The following is a 22,252-nucleotide window of genomic DNA, read 5'->3' on the forward strand; positions in this document are numbered from 1 at the left end:
TTATGAGTTTTGTTTCAAATGTAGAGCACAAAAATATTTTTACATTACATTTTAGTTTGAGTTTTTGTTCTAATTAATTTTATAAATATTTTGCCCTCAGATTTAGTCCGAAATTGCGATATCTTGTTGACAACACTGTGTGGTACTTCCGTTCGGAATTCCTTAATTCCGCTTCATTCATTCATTCGTTAATTTGACAAATAAATAAAAAAAAACAATGGTATTATTTCTCCGTCAAAGTTGCGTGTTGGTCAGCAAGGTTGCTAGTCGTTTTGTCCAAGGTAAAACCTTTCACGGTTTAACTGGAAGTGATCTTTGTTTTATTATTCGTTGTCAGATTTTGGAACTAAAGTACAAAGGGCAATAATATTTGAGGTTGTGATAAAAAATATCTGTGTAAATTTTTTGCATCCAATTTTATCATTACAGTTTTTTAAATAAAATAAAAATTTTCTTTTAGGTTCTTTTTTGTCCAGCACAATGGGCAGTTCCTATTCAAGATCTTACTCCCCTAACTGTGGCCAGAGTCCGGCAAGTGCCGAAAGCCGTGAGTAATATTTTATATTAATTTATTCAATGAATGTGAAACAAAAATTGTAAAGGTGTGCCCAGGATATCTGACTGCTCCAGAAACCATTGGAAGTAGGCTAAAATAGTCTGACATAGTAAGCATGTATTTCAATGACCTTACATTATTTACAACCATACATGATTTACAATTTCATGAGGAAAATGTTGAGAAGTAGGTACTTAATTTATCATCAAATATTAACTCAGTTCTTCGTTTTGAGTTGGCAAAAGTATTTTGTTTTTCAAGGTTCCAGACCCAAAAATAAAAACAGGACCCTATTACAAATACCTTGCTGTCCATCTGTTGCCAGGCTGTATCCTATGAACTGTGATAAACAGAAGAATTTCTGCAGATGATTTATTATTGTTGCCGCTATAACTGAACTGAAAATTAAAACAAAATGAATATTTAAATATTATGGTATGAAATTGTTTGTGCAGGAGTCTGAACCCACTTGGTGGTTTTTCCTCCATATCCCTCTGGACTATATTATTTTATTTTATCGAAGTGCATGAATTACTGTAAGAAATCCTTGATTCTACTGTCTAATTTAAATTAACTTTTGATTCTATGATTGAAACTCTGATTCTGATAAATTTCCTATCTGTGCTAGGAATCCCTTTAAATAAGGTTCAAGAAATAAATCTAGAAGTATTTAGTAGGAATTTCTTAAATTGATTTATTGAATGTGTTACCAAGTCATGGTGGCCTAGTGGGTAAAGGACCAACCTCTCAAGTATGAGGGCACAGGTTCGATCCCAGGTCAGGCAAGTACCAATGCAACTTTTCTAAGTTTGTACGGGTAACTGGGTTGAGGAGGTCAGATAGGCAGTTGCTTCTTGTAAAGCAGCATACTCAGCTGAATCCGGTTAGACTGGAAGCCAACCCCAACATGGTTGGGAAAAAGGCTCGGAGGATGATGAATGTGTTACCAAGTATATATTATAAAACAAAGTAATGGGATAATGTTTGTTTCTATTTTGTGTGCCAGCAGGAATTTTATGCAACGGATATTGTTGAAACTTGATAGTTATTTAGCTCATACAGCAGAATAACATAAACATATCAGCTTTGGTTGTAAAATTATTTTGTTTTCCTGCATTTTAAACCGTAATGAGCACCTCCCATACAAAACTATACATTTCCCTACTTAGCCAGTTTCATTTGTAAGCCATGCACCAACTATTCATATTCATGGATAAAAGAGGGGTCTTGCTAAAAATCTAGGCCAAAACCACATCTTCGCATTTAATTCCTATTTCAGTAATGTATTTAATAAGAACTGGTTGGAATCTGTATTCTAGAATAAGTTGTATGACTGTAAGCAAATTAACGTTCATAAGGTCGTAAGTTTTTAAATTCAATACGTAAACCTAAAACACCAACCCAGATCGCAAAACGACTCGCTGAATAATTGTGGTTTGCCTAAAAACTACGTAAATTATTAGGCTGCACTGCACAAGTACCTACCTTCCCATTGTCGTGTTCTTCTAGTTCCTTCCAATGTTATTTTACTAATCGCGATGAATATGGTACTATAGCGATATTTTGGTATCTAACAGTCATGTCTTTATCTATGTAATGTTTGTATACTTTGACGGATACTTTCAAGGTTTATACAAGTTCGTTCCTGTGTAAAGTGAATTTTATATATTTACATATAGTTATCGGCACGGATAATGAGCTCTCGGCGGAAGAATGGGGATCGCTTTGCTCACTGTACACTTAAAGCAATAAACCAATAAATCACTTCTGCGCAGGTGAAGGTCAGGGCTCAATATCCTTGCCGATGAATCCGATGATTATACTGACTGCATTTCCTTAAGGCGACGAACTGGTCAACAATAATTCCATAACCGGCACGCGCATCTAAGGCGCCAAAAGGGGTCGGAGCGTCTGAGCGGGGCGAGGATAACAATACGCGCGCTAGCTTATAACTAAAAGTCGTAAGCTACAAAATGGTTTTGTAATTTTATTATTTAGAAATTATAATTTGATAAAAAATCCTTCTACAATTTTAAAGAGTATGTATATACTCAACTACTATAAAAGTTAAGAGGCTTAAATCGGTCCCGTTTGCCCATAATATGTGAATCTCTTTTTAAAAAGAGGTATGTTTGATATATTTTTCTCTGTTATAAAAGTTACCTAATCATGTTTTGACGTCTAACAAAATAAGGTTTATATCATGAACTTTCAGGTAACCAAGTTGTATTTTGATCCATTTTGTATTTACTGAGAAAAATTGAGATCCTTGGCGCCAAAAATTCTAATTCGTCCTCTTAAAACATTACTATCTCATACAGGGGGCACAATATCCCGCGTGGAGTCAAGCAACAACTATGTCGAAGCTGTGGTCTGCAACGAAAATGATCTCAAAGAGAATGAAATGAAAGTTTTTGAGATTGGAGAAGAGGGCAAAGTATTGCTTGTGAAGCAGAAAGGAGAATTTAGTGCAGTCGGTACCACTTGCACTCACTACGGTGCCCCACTTGTCTCTGGAGCCCTAGGAGATGGCAGGGTTCGCTGCCCGTGGCACGGAGCCTGCTTCAACATAAAAACTGGAGATATTGAAGATTTTCCCGGCTTTGACTCGCTTCCCTGCTACCAAGTGACGGTCTCGGATAAAGGAGAAGTTAAGGTATGCATATTTTTATATATTTCGTCAAGTTTTATTCTTGGTTACATCAATTTTGCTCTATGTAAGGTTTCGTAATACTTCCTCACCATATTACAAAACCTTAAATTAATTCAAATTCCTATTCGAGAACACTTTTTAAATATGCTCTTTTTCAAACCCAGTCTGGTACGTCAGCTCAGTCAGTGGACAACCGCATTTTATCTTTACTTTGGTCTCCTTTCTATACAATACACTGCCCATAGAAAAACGGGGCTACCAGAAGTGGTAGAAGTTGAGTTCTTTTTACGTTCAAATCTAAATCGTTCCCGTTATTCGTACGTTTAGATTTTTTAAGCAACAGATTCTAAGCAATTTTGTGCAATATGAAGGTAGACTGATATAAAAAGGTTTATTTTTAAAATACAATAGTTTACACCCGTGCGAAGGCGGGTTGAGTCGCCAATATTTCGTAACCGCTATTTTAACGGCCACAAAGCTTATCTTAACTGAGTTAATGAAGTGTATCTTTGAAGTTAACTGTGTGTGCGTTCGCGCAGCGGAATATTGTTGAATTTAAAGATTTTAATTATGCAGATAATTAGTGTATGACGTCCTATAATTGTGTATGGTAAATAAAAATTTGTGTATGCAGCCATTGTGGAGAAATTCACCAAAAACAGATTCCGCTGGGCGAACGTTGGCGAACGTTGTCCTGGCGGAACTTTTTTCAATCCATAGACTTTAGAAGAAAAGAGATGTGTCCAAAAATTAGTGTGTATTTGTGTATAATTGATTATGTATGAATGAAATCAGTGCATGCATTAACTTCGGAGAAATTCAAGTTTCCGCTACGCGAACGTTTGGCCATTAGCTAGTTTTCATATAAAGCGCTTACATAGAGAGCTGTAGATTTTTACATACGTTGTTTTGAATTTGTTTATATTTGTTTAAAAAAAAGATTTAGAAAAAGTCGTAGGGTTTAAAAGATAAAAATATAAACGTAAAATACACTTATTAGGTCTTCGTTCTTAAAGTATGCAGTTTGGGGTCTAGATTTTCACGTTTACACAAACCTTGTAAGTGTCTCCAACATGTTGCCAAGTATCAATGATGTTCCGTTAGTAATTAAAAAGTTATAGGATATTTTATTATGATATATGATGAATAGATCACTGTTTACAAAGCAGTCGAATATCACGACGTTCTAAAGGAATTGCATGGTAAAATGTATGCCAATAATTAGTTTAATCATTCAACTATTCACTTGCAAAATTTCATGTCATTAAATTCAGTAATTAAAGAAAGACAATTATAATACTGACGGAGCATCGAAAACCTACATAATCCGACCAAGTTCGGATAGCTACAAAAAAGCGGCCGTGCCATATGTCTAAGAAACGTTCTTAACTTGGAAGGTTAGTATTTATTAATATGGCACAGTTGCGTACACAAGCGTTAGGAAAAAATAAAACAATGCTTCTTGAATGAAAAATATTTTTTTTATAATAATGCCACTATCTACGATAAAAATAAATCTTCAATTAACAAGTACTTCTCTATTTAAATATCCGTGTACAAAAATATTTTTATTATCATTACTTACATAAATTACTTAACTAGGTGATTAAAAATAACGTTAATAAACGTTACGTATTTTAACTAAAATGTCGTAGATAGTGGCGCTATTATTAAAAAAAAAAATTTTCATTCAAGAAATGCAATTGTTTTATTTTTTCCTAACGCTTGTGTACGCAGCTGTACCATATTAATAATTATACTAACCTTCCAAGTTAAGAACGTTTCTTAGACATATGGCACGGCCGCTTTTTTGTAGCTATCCGAACTTGGTTGGATTATGTAGGTTTGCGTTGCTCCGTCAGTATTATAATTGTCTTTCTTTAATTACTGAATTTAATGACATGAAATTTTGCAAGTGAATAGTTGAATGATTAAACTAATTATTGGCATACATTTTACCATGCAATTCCTTTAGAACGTTGTGATATTCGACTGCTTTGAAAAACAGTGATCTATTCATCATATATCATGATAAAATATCCTATAACTTTTTAATTACTAACGGAACATCATTGATACTTGGTAACATGTTGGAGACTCTTACAAGGTTTGTGTAAACGTGAAAATCTAGACCCCAAACTGCATACTTTAAGAACTAAGACCTAATAAGTGTATTTTACGTTTATATTTTTATCTTTTAAACCCTACGACTTTTTCTAAATCTGTTTTTTAAACAAATATAAACAAATTCAAAACAACGTATGTAAAAATCTACAGCTCTCTATGTAAGCGCTTTATATGAAAACTAGCTAATGGCCAAACGTTCGCGTAGCGGAAACTTGAATTTCTCCAAAGTTTATGCATGCACTGATTTCATTCATACATAATCAATTATACACAAATACACACTAATTTTTGGACACATCTCTTTTCTTCTAAAGTCTATGGATTAAAAAAAGTTCCGCCAGGACAACGTTCGCCAACGTTCGCCCAGCGGAATCTGTTGTTGGTGAATTTCTCCACAATGGCTGCATACACAAATTTTTATTTACCATACACAATTATAGGACGTCATACACTAATTATCTGCATAATTAAAATCTTTAAATTCAACAACATTCCGCTGCGCGAACGCACACGTTAACTGTACGGCATAAGTCTGATTATAGCGTAGAGTGCTTAGGGCGGTCTCTTTGTGATAATGACTGTATGTTTCCTACTCTAGAATTCTAGATACATCCGTGTTCATGGCGAATGTTGTCAAAACTTAGTATGCAAACCGCATGCTAATCGGTTCAGCCAAACGTGAGATGATCGTGCACAAACAAACACAGGTCAAACTGAGGACCTTCTTTTTTGAAGTTTTTTTTTAAACAGCTGCTGCTGTTACAAAGCTATTTAATAATTCGTATTAATTTTAAAAAGTTACAACTTAAAACTAATAAGTTTATATAAACTTTTTAAAATTGATGTAAATATTGAAATGAAAAATAATAAATAATTCGTATGAGAAAAGTAACATTGGCTTAATTTAAACGTTATAATTATATGTAGATAAATATGTATGTGTCGCGACCTCGTCGTGCAATTTGGGTGGAGGTTGTAACTTCACAACTTGGTGACGCTTGAGCGAAGCCACGCGACGTCATGGGGTCGACTGATCAAAATGCAGAACTGAAGACAAACTTGTCTATGCATACATTTAAGTTTCCGTTTCATAATATGTATGGAGAGTTTAGCTGGAGATATTTCATTATTCCACATGACGTCATAGTCATGGGACGACTGATCAGAATGCAGGGGCATGTTTCTGCTATTTTACTTAAGCGACATACGATTCACATCCGACTGAGATCCAATCCCGACTCAATTACGATTGAAGCTTATGTGGCATTCCGCTAAAAACGTTTATTTAAATTTTTTCTTTTAAATAAACGTTTTTACTGCAAATTATTTACGATTGCAATATGATTGTAGAGCAAACTACCGTATAGGCCAAAATCACCTAAGTAGCAGACCAATCGCAAAGCAATCGAATGTCATTGGAATAAGATTGGTCTTATATTAATAACAGAATGCCCGCTAAGGTTAAAACTGCTATTGCGATTCAATTTTGACATTATTAACTTAGGAGAATCGGGCCCCAGATCAGAATGCAGAACTAAGGCAAAATTATGTACCTACGCTTATATTTAGGGTTTTGTTTCATAATACCTATTATGAATTTGTAAAAAGCTTGCAGTATTTCACTAATGAATAATTGATCTCCAAGTATTTGAATTTGACACAGTTATGAATGACGAAGTTTTAATGTTTATGTTAATTGGCAATAAATTAGATAGCTTGGTGTAAAAAAGGGCTGCACCTTCTTGTTCGTTTGCGTTTGACCAATATAGTTCCAGGTTGCCACCATAGTCCGGGTCATATAACCCAAAAATTCTAACTTCCTGTGCAAGCAAGAAAATTAACAAGATACTTATTTGCTTGTTCCGTCTCAGTTATTCAGGTGTATGGCTTACCTGGTGTATTTTCTACGACTACTGTAAACCAGATGATAATTGCATACAAGGTCAAGGAATTGTGATAAAAACTGTAATTTTATTAATCAGAGCATGTAACTGGTTTTTCCAACTTCTTAATTGTGATCGTAGTGATAAAACTGCCGTATGCGCCAATTTATGATAAAGGTTTATTATGGTTGAATGTGCTAAATAATTTCAATTGTGATTGTGAAGTACCAAAATTTGTCCAATATCTTTTAAACTGATAAGAAAACCATATACTTCCGTCATGATTTCGCTTTTTATCGTTCATTCGTTGGGTAGGTACTAACACTTCTTCAGGAAATTATCATCAACTAACTCCCACAATATAGGTATGGAAAATGCAATCTCCCGTCTGTGATCTGAATGTCAGCCACGTCCATTGTGTCGGCTCAAGTATTTTAATATCGTACGCAAGAGTATGAACCAACCCGCCCCAGTCTACAGCCAACATTCCGTTTCCTCATCAAGGAAATTGCTTAACACTTGTTATATGTATTTACCATTTACGTAATTTTTAACTTTATTAAAAAACTTAAGCATTGATTCTACAAGATAGACCACTCGCAAGTAATTTGTTTTAGCATGATACGACGATGATTTCATACGATAAGATAATTATGACGAAGTAATATTTTAATGCTACGACACGCTTAAAAAAGTTCATGTCATCGCATCGGCTGAATAAAACATTAATGAAAATCTTAACTGTGTTGGCCTCGGAAAATTGCATGAGAATAATGATTTTATGCCAGAAAAAAAATCGGTAAAAAAACTTTTAAGTTAAACGGTTTTATATCTTATGTGCACTGAAAAATAAAAAATCAAAAAACAGTTACTTACCTATTTAAACCTAGGTAGGTGGTCCCGGTCATATTAGACTAAAATAAAAACGTGGGGCCCATTCCGTAATTATTGCTGTAATACTTTCTTCTAGCTAGAGGTATAATAGGTGTGGATTGCATCGACTTACTATAATCATCTGGAGATTTTGACAATCAATAATCAGCCGTAGCGGCTTCATCAGCGAACGCCGAGCTCACGATCTACCAAAGTATAAAGATATGCTTTGCCATAAGTAGGATTTCAGAGGGCCCCACGTTTTTATTTTAGTCTAACATGACCGGGACGGTGGTCCCGTACGTATATACGTCTACGTAGGTTTAAATAGGTAAGTAACTGTTTTTTTTATTTTTCAGTGCACATAAGATATAAAACCGTTTAACTTAAAAGTTTTTTTACCGATTTTTTATTATCTAGTTTTTAGTATTTAATGAAAATGCCTACCGAATATTCTTCATTCTATACATGGGTCAGCAGCGGTGAGGGAGTGCCAGACTCTTACTGACTAAAAACCGTTCTTTTTCGTCGTAGGCCTTTTATGTACCACGACCACGGTAACTCTTTAAGACAATCCCGCAGCCCAGGCAGGCCTTGGCCCTGTTGGGCCCCGTTGGGGTTGCTGACAGTATTCTACTTGAGTAGCCCTTTCATTTGATACCCATATTGAGGGGGTTGTGGAAAAATATGTAATCCGCCATTTTGTACCGGCGGCCATCTTGGATTTACAATGTTATTGATATTACTATATTGTATTGTCATCGGAATTAAAGGTGTGTACCAAATTTCAGATCAATCTGACAACAGGAAGGCACTGAAATTTCAATTTCTAAATTTGACCCAAGAATGAATAAATAATAAAACAAACGGGGTGAGCTAAATAAAACCGTTTAAAAACTGTATTCGTTGTTGCATTATCTAACAGTCTAATATTGTATGCCAGTCAAAAATACATTGAAAAGAAATCTGTACATCAGCTAGCCTGAGAACGTCATTGAGTGACTAAGTAACGACAACGTGAGTAATGTGCTTACCTCATTTATTTTGTTAAGGCAAACGCTAGCCAGATGTTTTATCAGATCGGTATAACCTAGGTCCAGTTTAAGATTATGGTTAATCTCTGAAAATTAAATTCATGTAAAATGTGGAATATAAAGGTCTTAACTTTTCATTTTTATCTCTGAAGGTTGATAGACATTGCTGTAGAAAAACTTTTGAATGCAATGTAAGTTTTACGATATACCTTACCTTACCGATTGGTGTAAACTAAAGAAGACCAACAAACTAGGCACTACAGGAAAATACAACTTGTAGGTACCTTTTACCTACTATACAGATTGACGTATCATCGCTGTTTGGCATAATAAGCATTTAATATTCTCTTACAAGACAATTTAGGAGATATGACGATTGTTAACTCCAAAATTATCTCTTTAAGTATTTGTGATTATGAGGTAATCGATTTTATCTCAATCTTTAATCGATAGATAACTATATGGGTTGGTCTGTCGTGTGTTTTGTAATGTTTTTTTATTAATTTCAAATAAATAAAGCTGGTCTTCGCACGTAATGAATAAAACTTCGCTCAGTATGAGTGCAATCTGTGCAAATTTTTTTTCGGCTTGCTGAATTAAATCCGGGATATCTCTGCTGAAACAATACAAACATCAGACCAGCAAAATATTCAGTTCTTGCTTTGGAATGTAACAATATAAACTTTTCACTAATTAAGAAATACCTCTTCATATTTCGTGAGATATTTTTCAGCTTGTTATGCTAATTTTAACTCAGTAGTCGCACAGATTACCTACACTAGTAGTAGTAGTGTGTTTTCAGTGTTTATTTATATTCCATTTGCGTTTCAGCGAGTAAACATGTCGGTCAAAAACAAAAATGTTATTAGCTATCTTGTGCTTTGCCTTTGCCTTAAAATAAGACTTTCTTGCTTGAAACGGGATTGGTTAGTTAAGCATTCTATCAACATAAGCCTAACTGAGATGCGGCCACGCGAACTGAATTACCTGCCGTAAAGAATGCAATGAAAACGTGATCTAAGAAGTAGCTGACCTTGGTTCACCTTGACCAACTGATAGATATAATACAAAATATAGTTTACATTCGTTGTTACAACTCCGTGTATTACGTTACACTTGCCGGATGGTGACTCAATGTCGCGCCCAAAGCAATCGGTTAATTAGCACCACGAGGCACACATAATACCTACCTCCATAGAAATAGTATACTCACTCACCTATTAGTTATTAACACTAATTGATTAAAGTCTAGACTCTACTTTGTTAACATTTCAATTTATAGGTACTTTAAAATTTTGAATAATGCAGTTAAGATCGACATGAAACCACCTTATTCCATATCTGATTTAACATGGTCATAAAATCACGCGATTGTTACTCATTTACGTAAAATGCTATGGTGACTGTATAGACTTGGCGGAGTATGTTTTAAAATTATCTAATTGTTTAGCCTTATCTATCAATGCTATTGATTCGTATGACTGATACAGGCGAGGTTGCTGAGCCATATACGTTTACTTATGGCAAATTCGTCCTACTCTCACAGATAACTTCACACTAAAAATTATAAAATTCTCACCCAACAAGTATCATAAAATTAGGAGGCTCTAATTTACGTGGTCATTTATTTTTTCAGGTAAAAGCTAAACGCAGCGACTTGAAATCGAAAAAACGCATCAAGGATATGGGCATGTCGTGCCAGATGGATGGCTCTGCCGCCGTCATCATCGGAGGCGGACCATCCGGAGCCACCTGCGCCGAGACCCTGCGCAGTGAGGGATTCAGGGGACGCATCACCTTAGTAGCGAAAGAAAACTACTTACCCTACGATAGAGTGAAGGTCTCAAAGATCGGAACCGTAACCGACATAGAAAAACTACAAGCCAGATCCCAACAATATTACGACGACGCTAAAATTGAAGTACTTAAAGGTGTTGATGCAACAAAAGTGGATACTGAAGAGAAGATTGTACATCTAAGTAATAACCAGAAATTGAGATACAACAGTTTGTACATAGCTACTGGTTCTAGCCCCCGAGTACCAGACATCCCCGGTGTCAATCTGCAGAACATCTTTACAGTCCGGTACTTTGACGATTCTGTTAACATCTTGAATGCTTTGGGAGAAAACAAAGATAAGAATGTTGTTGTATTAGGTTTGAGTTTTATCGGCCTAGAGAGCGCGGCTGCCTGCAATGAGAAGGCCAAGTCAATGACTGTCGTTGGTAAGGACACTTCACCCCTAGGCCAAATTTTCGGCAATGAAATAGGGCAAAGTTTACGAAAGTTTTTCGAACAAAAAGGTGTCCAATTTCAGTTTGAAACCACAATAGTGAAATGTAATGGCGAGAACGGAGTTATAAAATCGGTAGAATTGGCCAACGGCACCACACTTCCTGCTGACCTGCTGATACTAGGCGTGGGAACAACTGTCAACACAGGTTTCTTGCAGGATAGCGGAATAGCATTGGAGGGAAATGGTGCGGTCACCGTCAATGATAAGCTCGAAACCAATGTGAAAAACGTGTACGCCGGTGGTGATATCGCTTTTGCGCCCGTGTTCGCTCACGGGAATAAAAACATGGCAATAGGACACATCGGCTTAGCTCAATACCACGGCCGCGTCGCTGCTTTGAATATGGTGAAGAAAGAAACTACCTTGAAGACAGTTCCATTCTTCTGGACGTTGCTGTTCGGCAAGTCTATCCGTTACGCTGGATGCGGAAAACCTGCCAGTACTCAAGTAGAGGGAGACGTAGACGGACTGAAATTCGTCATATTCTTCTTTGACGAATCCGAGAAAGTGATCGCAGTGGCGTCTTGCATGAGGGACCCCGTTGTTGCCCAGTACGCAGAATTCGTGCACCAAGGGAAAACTTTGTACAAGAAAGACCTGAAAGATGATCCTTTTGCGTGGGCAAAGAGCAATAAAGCCCAGTAATGTCCCTCCGTGATTCCATAAACTCGAAAACAACTTATAAAAAAACTAATAGCGAAATATGTTATAAGTACAGTTTTAACATTCGTCACATTCTCTTTTTAGTCGAAACTGTTAATTTAAGCAAAACTCTATATGAAGATATTAAATGTTGCTGCTGTTATATTGGTAATAAGCTTTCGAAAGATATTAGTGCAAAATTATTATTTTATTTATAAAATAATAGTAGTTAAAGTACAATCAATGTGTCCTGAAAAACTGTTGCTTTTACGATTTATAAAGTAGAGCAGTTTAAGTATATCAAATAATGAAGCAGGATAAATATTTTACCGCTACCAAATGAAAGTTTCGTAATGCGTAGATGAGAGTATTCATGTAAAGCCATGTATTCACTGAGAAACAATTGTTTATAAACACTGTTTCAGAAACAATATCTACGTGTTTCTGATACAAATAATTTTGTTTCAGAAACATATAATTTTGTTTCTGTGGTTGATGTGGTCGGCAGAGTTTCCGAAACATTGTTGCTGTAAACATCTACGTGATGTTTCAGAAACTGTGTATCTGAAATATTGTTTCCCAGTGAATACATGGCTTAAGCATTTGAGATTTATATAAATAGATGGTCAATACTATTTATTCTGTAGATGTTAAAATCTGATTATATTATGTATGAAGCTGATATTAAATGTGGCCTTAAATTAAGTATTCTACTTCATGTATAATGTTTATATAATTCCTCAGTTAATTTTATGGAGCATATAATTTGTTTGCAGTATATATTATGTTCAATTTCATCTCAAGCTCAGCTTCATTTTAAAAACAAGTATTTTTTTAATACCCAGTGCTTTGCTTTGCAATTAGCAAAAAACAATTTCTTACATAATGTTCATTTTCTAGCAGATATCTGTGCAAACCAGCATTTTAATAGCGTTTTATTAAGCGATTTTGTTGAGTTTCTATTGTATACAAAAGGAATTATACATTTTTATAATCTTAAGTTCCAGTAAGTAACCAGTTGCTGCAGTTGGTCATACTAAAATATGTTTTGTTAAGAACAAATCTAGGTTATGTATCCATAAGTTTTATTATTTCGGCTTAAAGCCATAGTAATATACAATAATGAAGAAATTCCATATTGTTTGGCATAATATAAGAATGTTTGCAGTACTTGGTACTAAAATAGGCATTTTCTGTTGATTTCAGTCTTATTAAATGTAGTGCATATTTTTATTGAAACTGCTAATTAATATTTAAATTAAGTTATATAACTTAATTTATTACATCGATATATTTTAGTACAAACCATGTGACAATAGGATTTATTTTAAAATATTTTTTTAAAACCAAAAAAAGTATTACTATCTGTTACTAAGGACAGTGTTGTCACACAATTTAAAAAAAAATCAGGGTCCAATTTTTCCACACCTTGTATAACTTTAAAATTCATTGTTATTTTGAAATTAAAATTGTAATCATTTGGCTATTGCTACTTTATTCAGAAACAATATTCATCACATTCAAGTCAGTATTCTTTCAAATGTATTACTGTTGTGTCATTAATAACGGGTAAACATCATTGAGCACAAACACATCACACGAGATTAGAATTAAGTTATTATTGCTGAAACATCTGTACTAATTATTATTTTAAAATGCGCCGTTAGCCGCGCGTGTGTAACGTTGCAGACAATGCAAACAACATCATATGATAAAAGTGCGTCATTAACGCATTTGAGAAACAAGCATTTAAAAAACGTGGTGTGTAAAGGCCTTCAGTTGATATTAACTAAGTTTGTTGATATTAACTAAGTTTGTTGTGTTTAAGGCAAAGATACGAAGCTGTGCAGTTCAGTTAGAATTAATAAGAATGGCTCATTATTCCTGAATCATCCTTGGTCAACTACAGGGTTTTTCTGGCATCCTCTCTTTCTGTATTATTTATTTCCAAACATATCTTTGCTTGATATAATCATAACAAGGTACTTTTAATTGATGTGATATTACTGTTGCTTGTTTAGATGTATGTACATATTTTAATAAATGTTTATTAAATTATTGTGGTATTTTTATAAAAAATCCCTACCTAGTCTGCTATAACTAGATAATCCTATAAAAATCAAGCCAGAATTACACCTAGCCTGCATTTGCTAGCAATTTAAAAAAATATTTTTGTATACTAATAAAATTATTCTCTTTCAACTGGTGAAAGAGCAAAATAAAAATTAATTGCCAAACTACAGCAGGAAAGCAGATTTTCTGTTGATTTTCCTAAGTAAAAAAATATAAGTTCATTTGTTTCAATATTCTTTATTTCAACTACATAATAATATAATATCCTATGTTAAAATATAATGTTTCTTACTAATACAACTAATCCCATGACTCTTTGACTCGTAAGTGATGTAGTCTCTCATAAAGTGTAACATCTTGCTTGAAAATCCTTCTTGAGTTGTCCAAAATCTTTTCTTTTTTCATTTCTGGTTTCCCTAGGGCTTTGGTGTGACCGGAACTTTCAGCCTGTAAAAAACACACTTGTTACCAGTGTTACCTAACCACCTAGATGAAACATTAAAATGGAACTTTATAATTTATTTGAGTGATTACAATTTATTTATTCCACATTACTATTGCTATGATATTGTATAACACAAAGTTAATATTTGCATTTTTTACAGCAAGAAGGTTATAATTGTTAGGAATTTATAGTCTATGACATTTAAAAAATGTAGGGTTGTTAGTCTATGAAAAAGAATGACTGTGGTGTGAATTGTCATGATGTAAAAACTAGTGAGAACAATGTTATAATTCCTAACAAAATGTGATTGTATTTCTTTAACTATTAATAAAGGCTTTCAAGAATACCAGAAGTTTGAATACCTACAATAGGTTATGGGCCCAGAACGCCCGAGAAGAAAAAATTAAAAACCGGGATTGGGTAATGAAAAACCCAACATAAAAAACAAGTGAAAAAAAAACTAAAAAACAGTAATAACAAGGAAGAAAATAAAAAACGGTGAAAAACTAAAAAATGGAAAAACCTGAGATAATACAGATAGAAAAATTAAAAGATGCGGAAACATTTTTATTGTGGAAATTTGAATTCAATATACACTTAAAAGCGGCAAATCTTGCAAAAACAATTGCACAAACAAAAGAAGATGACAAGAAAAGTGACTTCAGTATCAAAGATGCTCAGGTGCAAAGAATTATCATAAGCAGTATTGATAAGAAACTAAAAGGTCACATAATTAATTGTAACAGTGCACGTGAAATGTACGTAAAATTATGTGAAATATTCGAAGGTTCTGAGCAAAGAAACAAAGATGCATTATTACAAGAGTTTTTCACATATAAGAAACAAGAGAGTCAATCGCTTTCCCAATTAATAAGTGAAATAGAAAATTTACAATTTCGTATAAGTCAGCTAGGAACAAAAATAGATGATGAAATGGTCATATCCAAAATACTAAGCTGTTTACCAAATAATTTAAACTATTTTATAACTTCTTGGGAATGCATGGCAGACGATAAGAAAACCCTTCAAAATTTAACAAACAGACTTCTGGCTGAAGATTATCGAATGTTGAAAGCAAAAGAAAGTGACAAGCAGCTAGCATTTCAAGCTACATCTTCATCTACATCAAAGAAAAAGTTTAATGCAATAAAATGTTTCAAATGTAACAAAACAGGGCACATGAAGAAAGACTGTAGAGCCTGTAGTATCTGCAAAAGGGACAACCATGAAGATAAAGACTGTAAGTTTAAAAATAAACAGTGCTCAATCTGTAAAAAAATTAATCACAGAGAAGAAAATTGTTTTTTCAAAAATAAGAATAAGAATGAGAATGAAGAAAAAAGTAACAAAAGAATAGAAAAGGCATTTTTTACAAACGGTGAAATTCAAGAACCAAAACTGAAAGAATTTGTTGTAGACTCTGGGTGTACTGCACACATGACCAAAAATGTAGACATACTAAAATTTTTTGAATGCAAACCATCATCTGTTTTGACTGCAAATGAAGAAACAATAGAGGTGAAAGGGACTGGTAAAGTCATTGGAAAAAAATGTACTCTTAATAATACCCTGCTTGTTCCTGACTTATCACAAAATTTATTATCGGTTAATGCAGTTACAAACAATCAAGGAGTGGTTATATTTACCAAAGATAATGTAAAAATATATAAGGAGTCAGAATTAATATTAACAGGAAAAAAAGAAAACGGTTTATATAAAATTAATTTGGATGATAATAATATGCAAGAAAAAACACTGTTAATGAAAGAAAATGGCACTGCCTTAGAATGGCATCAAAGACTTGGACATCCAGGAAAGAAAATACTAGATATATTACCAGATGTGGCAGATGGAATAAAAATAAATGGATTAAGGCAAATAGACGAATGTGAAATCTGTACACAAGCTAAACAAACAAGACTTCCATTTAACACAGTAAGAAACAGAGCCAGTAGACCACTTCAATTATTACATACTGATGTATGTGGACCGTTCGAAAACAAAACGTATGATGGCTATAGTTATGTTTTAACCGTCATGGATGATTATACTCATTTTACAAAAATATACTTGCTTAAATATAAAAATGAAGTTAAAGAAAATTTAAAACATTATATAGAAGAAACAGAAAGAGAGAGAACAGAAAAGGTATCTACCATAAGATGCGATAATGGAGGTGAATACACAAGCAATGATTTTAAAAAATGGTGTACTGAAAAGGGAATAAAACTAGATTATACAGTACCATACTCACCACAACTAAATGGTAAAGCAGAAAGACTAAATCGAACATTATTAGATAAAACCAGAGCATTACTATTTGATTCAGGGTTAGATAAAGAAATGTGGGGTGAAGCTGTATACTGTTCTACTTATATTATAAATAGATTACCAAGTGAATCTTTGAAGAATAAGACACCTTATGAGATGTGGCATGGTAAAAGGCCTAATATATCTAATATATGCAAGTTTGGTTCAATAGTATATGCTAAACAATTACATTCGAATATTAAGAAACTAGATCCAAGAAGCAAAAAGTTAATCATGATTGGATATACTAATAATGGATATAGATTGTGGAATAAAGAAGAAAGAAGAATTGAAATAGCAAGGGATATTGTTATAATTAATAATAATAAGAAAATTGGAGAAAAATATGAAGAAACAGGAAGTTCGGTGATAACAGAAATAATACCAGGTAATAATGAAGAAGAAATAAATCAAGAAGAAGAAAGTGATGACAGTTATTATGAAATAGAAGAGTTAGAACAACAAAGTAATGTAATAGAAGATAACATCCCAGATATTATTGATGAAGTAGAAAATGATGAAAATAAAGAAAGTAATACTGCAGAGATAGAAACTATAGAAACTATAAATACAAAACGACAACGGAAAAAACCAGCTTACCTGCAAGATTATGTATTACTTACGTATGATGAAGTCATGAAGTCTGCTGAAAAGAATAATTGGGAGAAGGCCATAAATTCGGAGAAGGAATCATTGGAAAGTAACAATACATGGGAAATAGTTGATGTAGGAAGAGCAAAAGGACACAAGATATTGTCAAGTAAATGGGTATTTTGTATAAAAGAAAATGGTACTTACAAAGCAAGACTTGTAGCAAGAGGCTTCGAACAGCAAAGCATTGACTATCAAGAAATATATAGTCCAGTAGTAAGTCAATCAGCAATAAAATCATTAATAGCAATTGCTGCTTCAAAGGAATATGAAATGATAACTTTTGATGTGAAAACAGCATTTTTGTATGGCGAGTTAAAGGAAGACATATTTATGTATATTCCTGAAGGATATGAAAGACAGCCTAATAAAATTTGTCATTTAAAGAAAGGACTATATGGGCTAAAACAGGCACCAATGACATGGAATAAAAGATTTACAGAAACTTTAAGGAAACTTGGACTGAGAGCTTCAAAGTCGGATCAGTGTGTGTTTTTTAATGAAGACAAAACTATAATATTGGCTATATATGTTGATGACGGTTTGGCCATATCAAAAGACAAGGAAAAGTTATTACAGATCTTGCATCAATTGGAAAAAGAATTTATCTTAAAAACATATGAACAACCTCAAAACTATATAGGTTTTGAAATAAAAAGATCAGAACAAGGCATCTTGTTGCATCAGCAGAATTATACAGAAAAATTACTTAGAAAATATAATATGTATGATTCCAAAGCTGCAGATACTCCATGCATTGTGGGAAAGGAAAATGAATCTAAGGTGGCTACGTCAAATTTCCCATACAGAGAACTAGTTGGTGGATTATTGTATTTGTCAACCAGGTCAAGACCAGATATCAGTCAAGCTGTGAATGAAGCAAGTAAAAAGGTAGAAAATCCATCAAGGCAAGACATATTAGCAGTAAAGAAGGTGTTGAAGTACTTGAATGGAACGAGAGATAAAGGGATTTTGTATAATGCTGGGAAAGATATTACAAGATTGCATGCATATTGTGACTCAGATTATGCAGGTTGTACAGAGACCAGACGAAGTACAACAGGGTTCATAATAATGTTGGCAGGTGGACCTATAGCTTGGTGCTCCAAAAGACAGCCGATAGTAAGTCTATCGTCAACTGAAGCGGAATATATAGCAGCAGCAGATTGCGTTAAAGAGTGTTTATACTTAAAGACTTTTATAAGTGAATTAATTGGTAGCAGTATTAAGATTAGTTTGAATATTGATAACCAGAGTGCTATCCAATTGATTAAAACAGGTTCATTCAGCAAGAGATCTAAACATATAGATGTGAGATTTTATTTTATACACGAAAATTATAAGAAAGGATATTTAGATGTTATATATTGTCCTACAAATTATCAGATAGCGGATATGTTGACGAAACCACTATATAAAGAAAAATTTAAATTTCATTGCGATAAAGTTGTTGTGTAAATTGAGAGTTATAATTAGAAGTGTTTAAGTTAATGTTTTGAAAACTTGTTTAAGTTAATGTTTTGAAAACTGATGTGTTTCTGAAGTAATTATAAGGTATTTTTAATTTATGTTCATATATTAAAAATAGGAGAAGGTGTTAGGAATTTATAGTCTATGACATTTAAAAAATGTAGGGTTGTTAGTCTATGAAAAAGAATGACTGTGGTGTGAATTGTCATGATGTAAAAACTAGTGAGAACAATGTTATAATTCCTAACAAAATGTGATTGTATTTCTTTAACTATTAATAAAGGCTTTCAAGAATACCAGAAGTTTGAATACCTACAATAATAATTGATTATGAATATTGCTCGGTTAACAAACACTAGAGTAAACTTATTGGATATTCAGTGATTGGAGTGAAAATAGAAAGAACTTACTTCTGTCAAATACGGAAACCGTAAATAAAACATGTTTTGTTCTTCTACAGCGAAATCCTCCTTCAGTCGCCGTAAATGTTTAGGCTCCACTCGTTTGACTAGTCTATCTTTTCCTCTAAACAGGTGGCCATTAGGTAGGCGATTGCGGCGAAAAAGCACAAGGGTTAACTTCATGTCGAAGTAGTATTCTAATTCAGGGAATCAATTAATTGTGGTCGAAATCCAAAGAAACAGATCAAGACAAAATTGAAAATGAATGAAGCATGCATAATTTTCGAATGACAGCTGCTTGATTTGATAGAGACAGTGACACTGACACAAGTGACACAATCAAAAATTGTTATTTCAATCACAGATAATGAAAGTAAGATAAAAAATCTTACTTTCATTTAACCCCTCTGCTCGACAAGGTTTTGACATATGACTTTACCGTTGATTCGGCGGGATATTTTGAATCGCGACATGGAACTCAAAAATTTGTACTAACTTTCAACACATAAATTCTAAGTCCGTAATGCCTGATCAGAAGTATTTTAACTATAACTTTAGAGCTCACTTATTTGACAACAACGTGCGAAGGTCAAATGGGGTCAGTTAATTCAGAAATAGATAATAATTACGGTGTTTCTAAGTCTATCGAAAAGTTAGGCATTTCAAATTTGGTGAAAACTTACCAATAAATAATCGCATCACTTTCTCAAACACAACACAAAAAATACACAATAAAAATGAACAATTTACAAGATCAAAGTCAAGTAGAGTTTGGAACAGAGTACATTTTTTTTTTCAATCAGCGGTGTGCATTCGATACCTAAATCGGATGTTTATTATAAATAATCGAATACCAATTTTATATATATTTTTTAATAGAAACTTATTTCAATTTTATTTCTTAATTTTAAATTATAGGTTCAATTTGTTTTTGTTGTGAAGAAAAAATATTAAAGTTTTATGAAAGTTTTTAGCATAGGTAAAATTTTTATACTGGGTGTCCCATAAGTCCTTTGAATTTTAAATTTCGAATAAAATTCAGATGGCGCGCCGGAATGGCGCGCGGGGTGCGGGGATAGCATCAACGGTCTTTCAGGAAAGTTTTATCGGAGCAGACCGTGGTTTTTGTGTGCGTGAGTCACAACAATGATTCGGCCACCATTGCGCGGCGTAAAGGACATTGGGCGAGATGTTTGAATGTTGGTCTACTCCCCCTCTAGTAATGAGTCATACATCATTTGAAAGGTCTTTTTAAGCGTTACATTTTGTACTTACATACTACTTACCAATTCTTAGTACTTTAGATGTTAGAACATGTTTAAGGTTTTTTATCGATAGTTAGTTTCAAGTCCTTAGATTCCTTCTCTAGTAATTAATTATATATCACTGGAAAGGCCTTTTTAAATCGAATATTTCGTACTTAAATACCTCTAACAAATTGTCAGTACCTAAGAAGCTACAGTAGATTTTAGACATAGTTATTATTTCACTAAACATGGTCCAACTCCCTAAATACTAACAAATGACAATCGCCGCCGTACAAGAAAATACTTTATATAACATAAGCTTTCTATTGATGTATTACTTAATGCTAGAGGAGAGGTAGATCAAAACGCTCATTGTCCTTTGGTGGCGAAAAAAAATTGCTTCATTCCTCTAGGCATCGACTTAATATTTTTGATCCTAATGATCCCGCAGGACTTCTGAGGATCTGAGGCGGATGACGGGGAGTAGCGACCCCGCGCTTCTTTATAGCTTGTCGGTCAAAAATAATCTTTCTTGTTCTACTAGTCAATGCAATTTATTTGATACCCGTATTGACAGATTTGTGAAAAGAAAAATAAGTCGGCGGCGGCCATCTTTCTTCCATCTTGGACCAGCTTTCGATGAACAGCGAGTAGCAGTTCCGACTACCTATTTGCCCTTTCAAACAATAAAATCGTCATAAAATTTTGCGATAACTATACCTAACTACAGCTCTCGTCAAATAGCTTTGCCGCTCAGTTAAAAAGTCGGAAGTAACGAACCGCCATTAAGTTTGGCAGGTCTACAGGAATTCTGCACATAAAACACCCGAAAAAATAAATAAGTCTTCAAAATTTGCGGTCTTCAGAAATCCTAAAAACCGAAAAAAATAAATATTCCGGCTACAACGTATTTTCTACCACTGATTTTCTAGCATTTTTTCAAAATAAATTTAGTCATTTTACTTTTCCTAATTTATTTTCAGATTATAGTATACAAAAGTGCAATTTAGTAATATTATAATATCAAATAATATAAAATTATTAAATCGATTCTTTATTTTACGAATCGGATCATTCGATGCAAAACTTCTATCACCGTCGCCATCTTGTCTATGCGTCTTCAAATTTAAAAAAACAACAAATGTAAACAAACATGGCGAGTTCGATCAGAATTCCCGGTAATTACGATTGGATTTTCAAAAGGTATATTACTAAAGGGATGCTAAATATGAAAGGTTTGAATGCGTCAAAATAGTTTAAATTTATTTAGTTATTTTATTTAGTACTCACAAATATGGTTTGATTGGAAAGAAAATAAATATGAGCGTAAATAATTAGGAAAGTGTATGACTCATTCGCAGACCCCGATTGGGGTCTAAACCGAGCTTACGGTGACATTGATGTTCAGACCCCAATCGGGGTCCGCTACGGATTTGACGGTTAAATAAAATAAAAGCTTTTTCTAAAAATACATGTATACAGTACGTCTGCTCAATGTGGCTCTCATTTTTTATCTACGACACGTAATCTTTTAGTGCTCTACATGGAGATCCTGGCCTCGGCCTCGCGCTGTCAGTTTCCTGATTCTGCA

The 22,252-nt window shown here is 33.7% G+C and overlaps 2 protein-coding genes across 3 annotated transcripts; one reads left to right on the forward strand and one right to left on the reverse strand.

Moving 5' to 3' along the window:
- Positions 1-132: 132 nt before the first annotated feature.
- LOC124639804 (apoptosis-inducing factor 3-like) lies at positions 133-14,122 on the forward strand. 2 transcript variants are annotated; one of them, XM_047177281.1, is made up of 5 exons: positions 133-281; positions 461-547; positions 2,878-3,212; positions 10,763-12,444; positions 12,665-14,122. In XM_047177281.1, exons 1-4 carry the CDS (start codon positions 218-220, stop codon positions 12,065-12,067), a joined length of 1,791 nt encoding a protein of 596 aa, XP_047033237.1. In that variant the 5' UTR covers positions 133-217; the 3' UTR covers positions 12,068-12,444; positions 12,665-14,122. The 2 variants fall into 2 exon arrangements, with proteins under 2 accessions (XP_047033237.1, XP_047033238.1); XM_047177282.1 differs by having other exon boundaries at positions 240-375.
- A 232-nt stretch (positions 14,123-14,354) lies between these two features.
- On the reverse strand, positions 14,355-19,727 carry LOC124639806. Its single transcript, XM_047177283.1, has 2 exons — positions 19,424-19,727; positions 14,355-14,584 (listed from the first exon to the last, which is right to left on the reverse strand). Exons 1-2 carry the CDS (start codon positions 19,595-19,597, stop codon positions 14,438-14,440), a joined length of 321 nt encoding a protein of 106 aa, XP_047033239.1. The 5' UTR covers positions 19,598-19,727; the 3' UTR covers positions 14,355-14,437.
- Positions 19,728-22,252: the final 2,525 nt, after the last annotated feature.

Source organism: Helicoverpa zea, chromosome 19 (genome assembly GCF_022581195.2).
Source record: "Helicoverpa zea isolate HzStark_Cry1AcR chromosome 19, ilHelZeax1.1, whole genome shotgun sequence".
Classification (NCBI taxonomy): Eukaryota; Metazoa; Arthropoda; class Insecta; order Lepidoptera; family Noctuidae; genus Helicoverpa; species Helicoverpa zea.

Excerpts from the sequence above, each read along its gene's own strand:
- LOC124639804 (XM_047177281.1), top strand. The coding sequence starts at position 218 with ATGGTATTATTTCTCCGTCAAAGTTGCGTGTTGGTCAGCAAGGTTGCT. Across the intron at positions 548-2,877 it reads TCCGGCAAGTGCCGAAAGCC|GGGGCACAATATCCCGCGTG; the intron begins GTGAGTAATATT and ends TATCTCATACAG. Across the intron at positions 3,213-10,762 it reads CGGATAAAGGAGAAGTTAAG|GTAAAAGCTAAACGCAGCGA; the intron begins GTATGCATATTT and ends TTATTTTTTCAG.
- LOC124639806 (XM_047177283.1), bottom strand. The coding sequence starts at position 19,597 with ATGAAGTTAACCCTTGTGCTTTTTCGCCGCAATCGCCTACCTAATGGC. Across the intron at positions 14,585-19,423 it reads GGTTTCCGTATTTGACAGAA|GCTGAAAGTTCCGGTCACAC; the intron begins GTAAGTTCTTTC and ends TGTTTTTTACAG.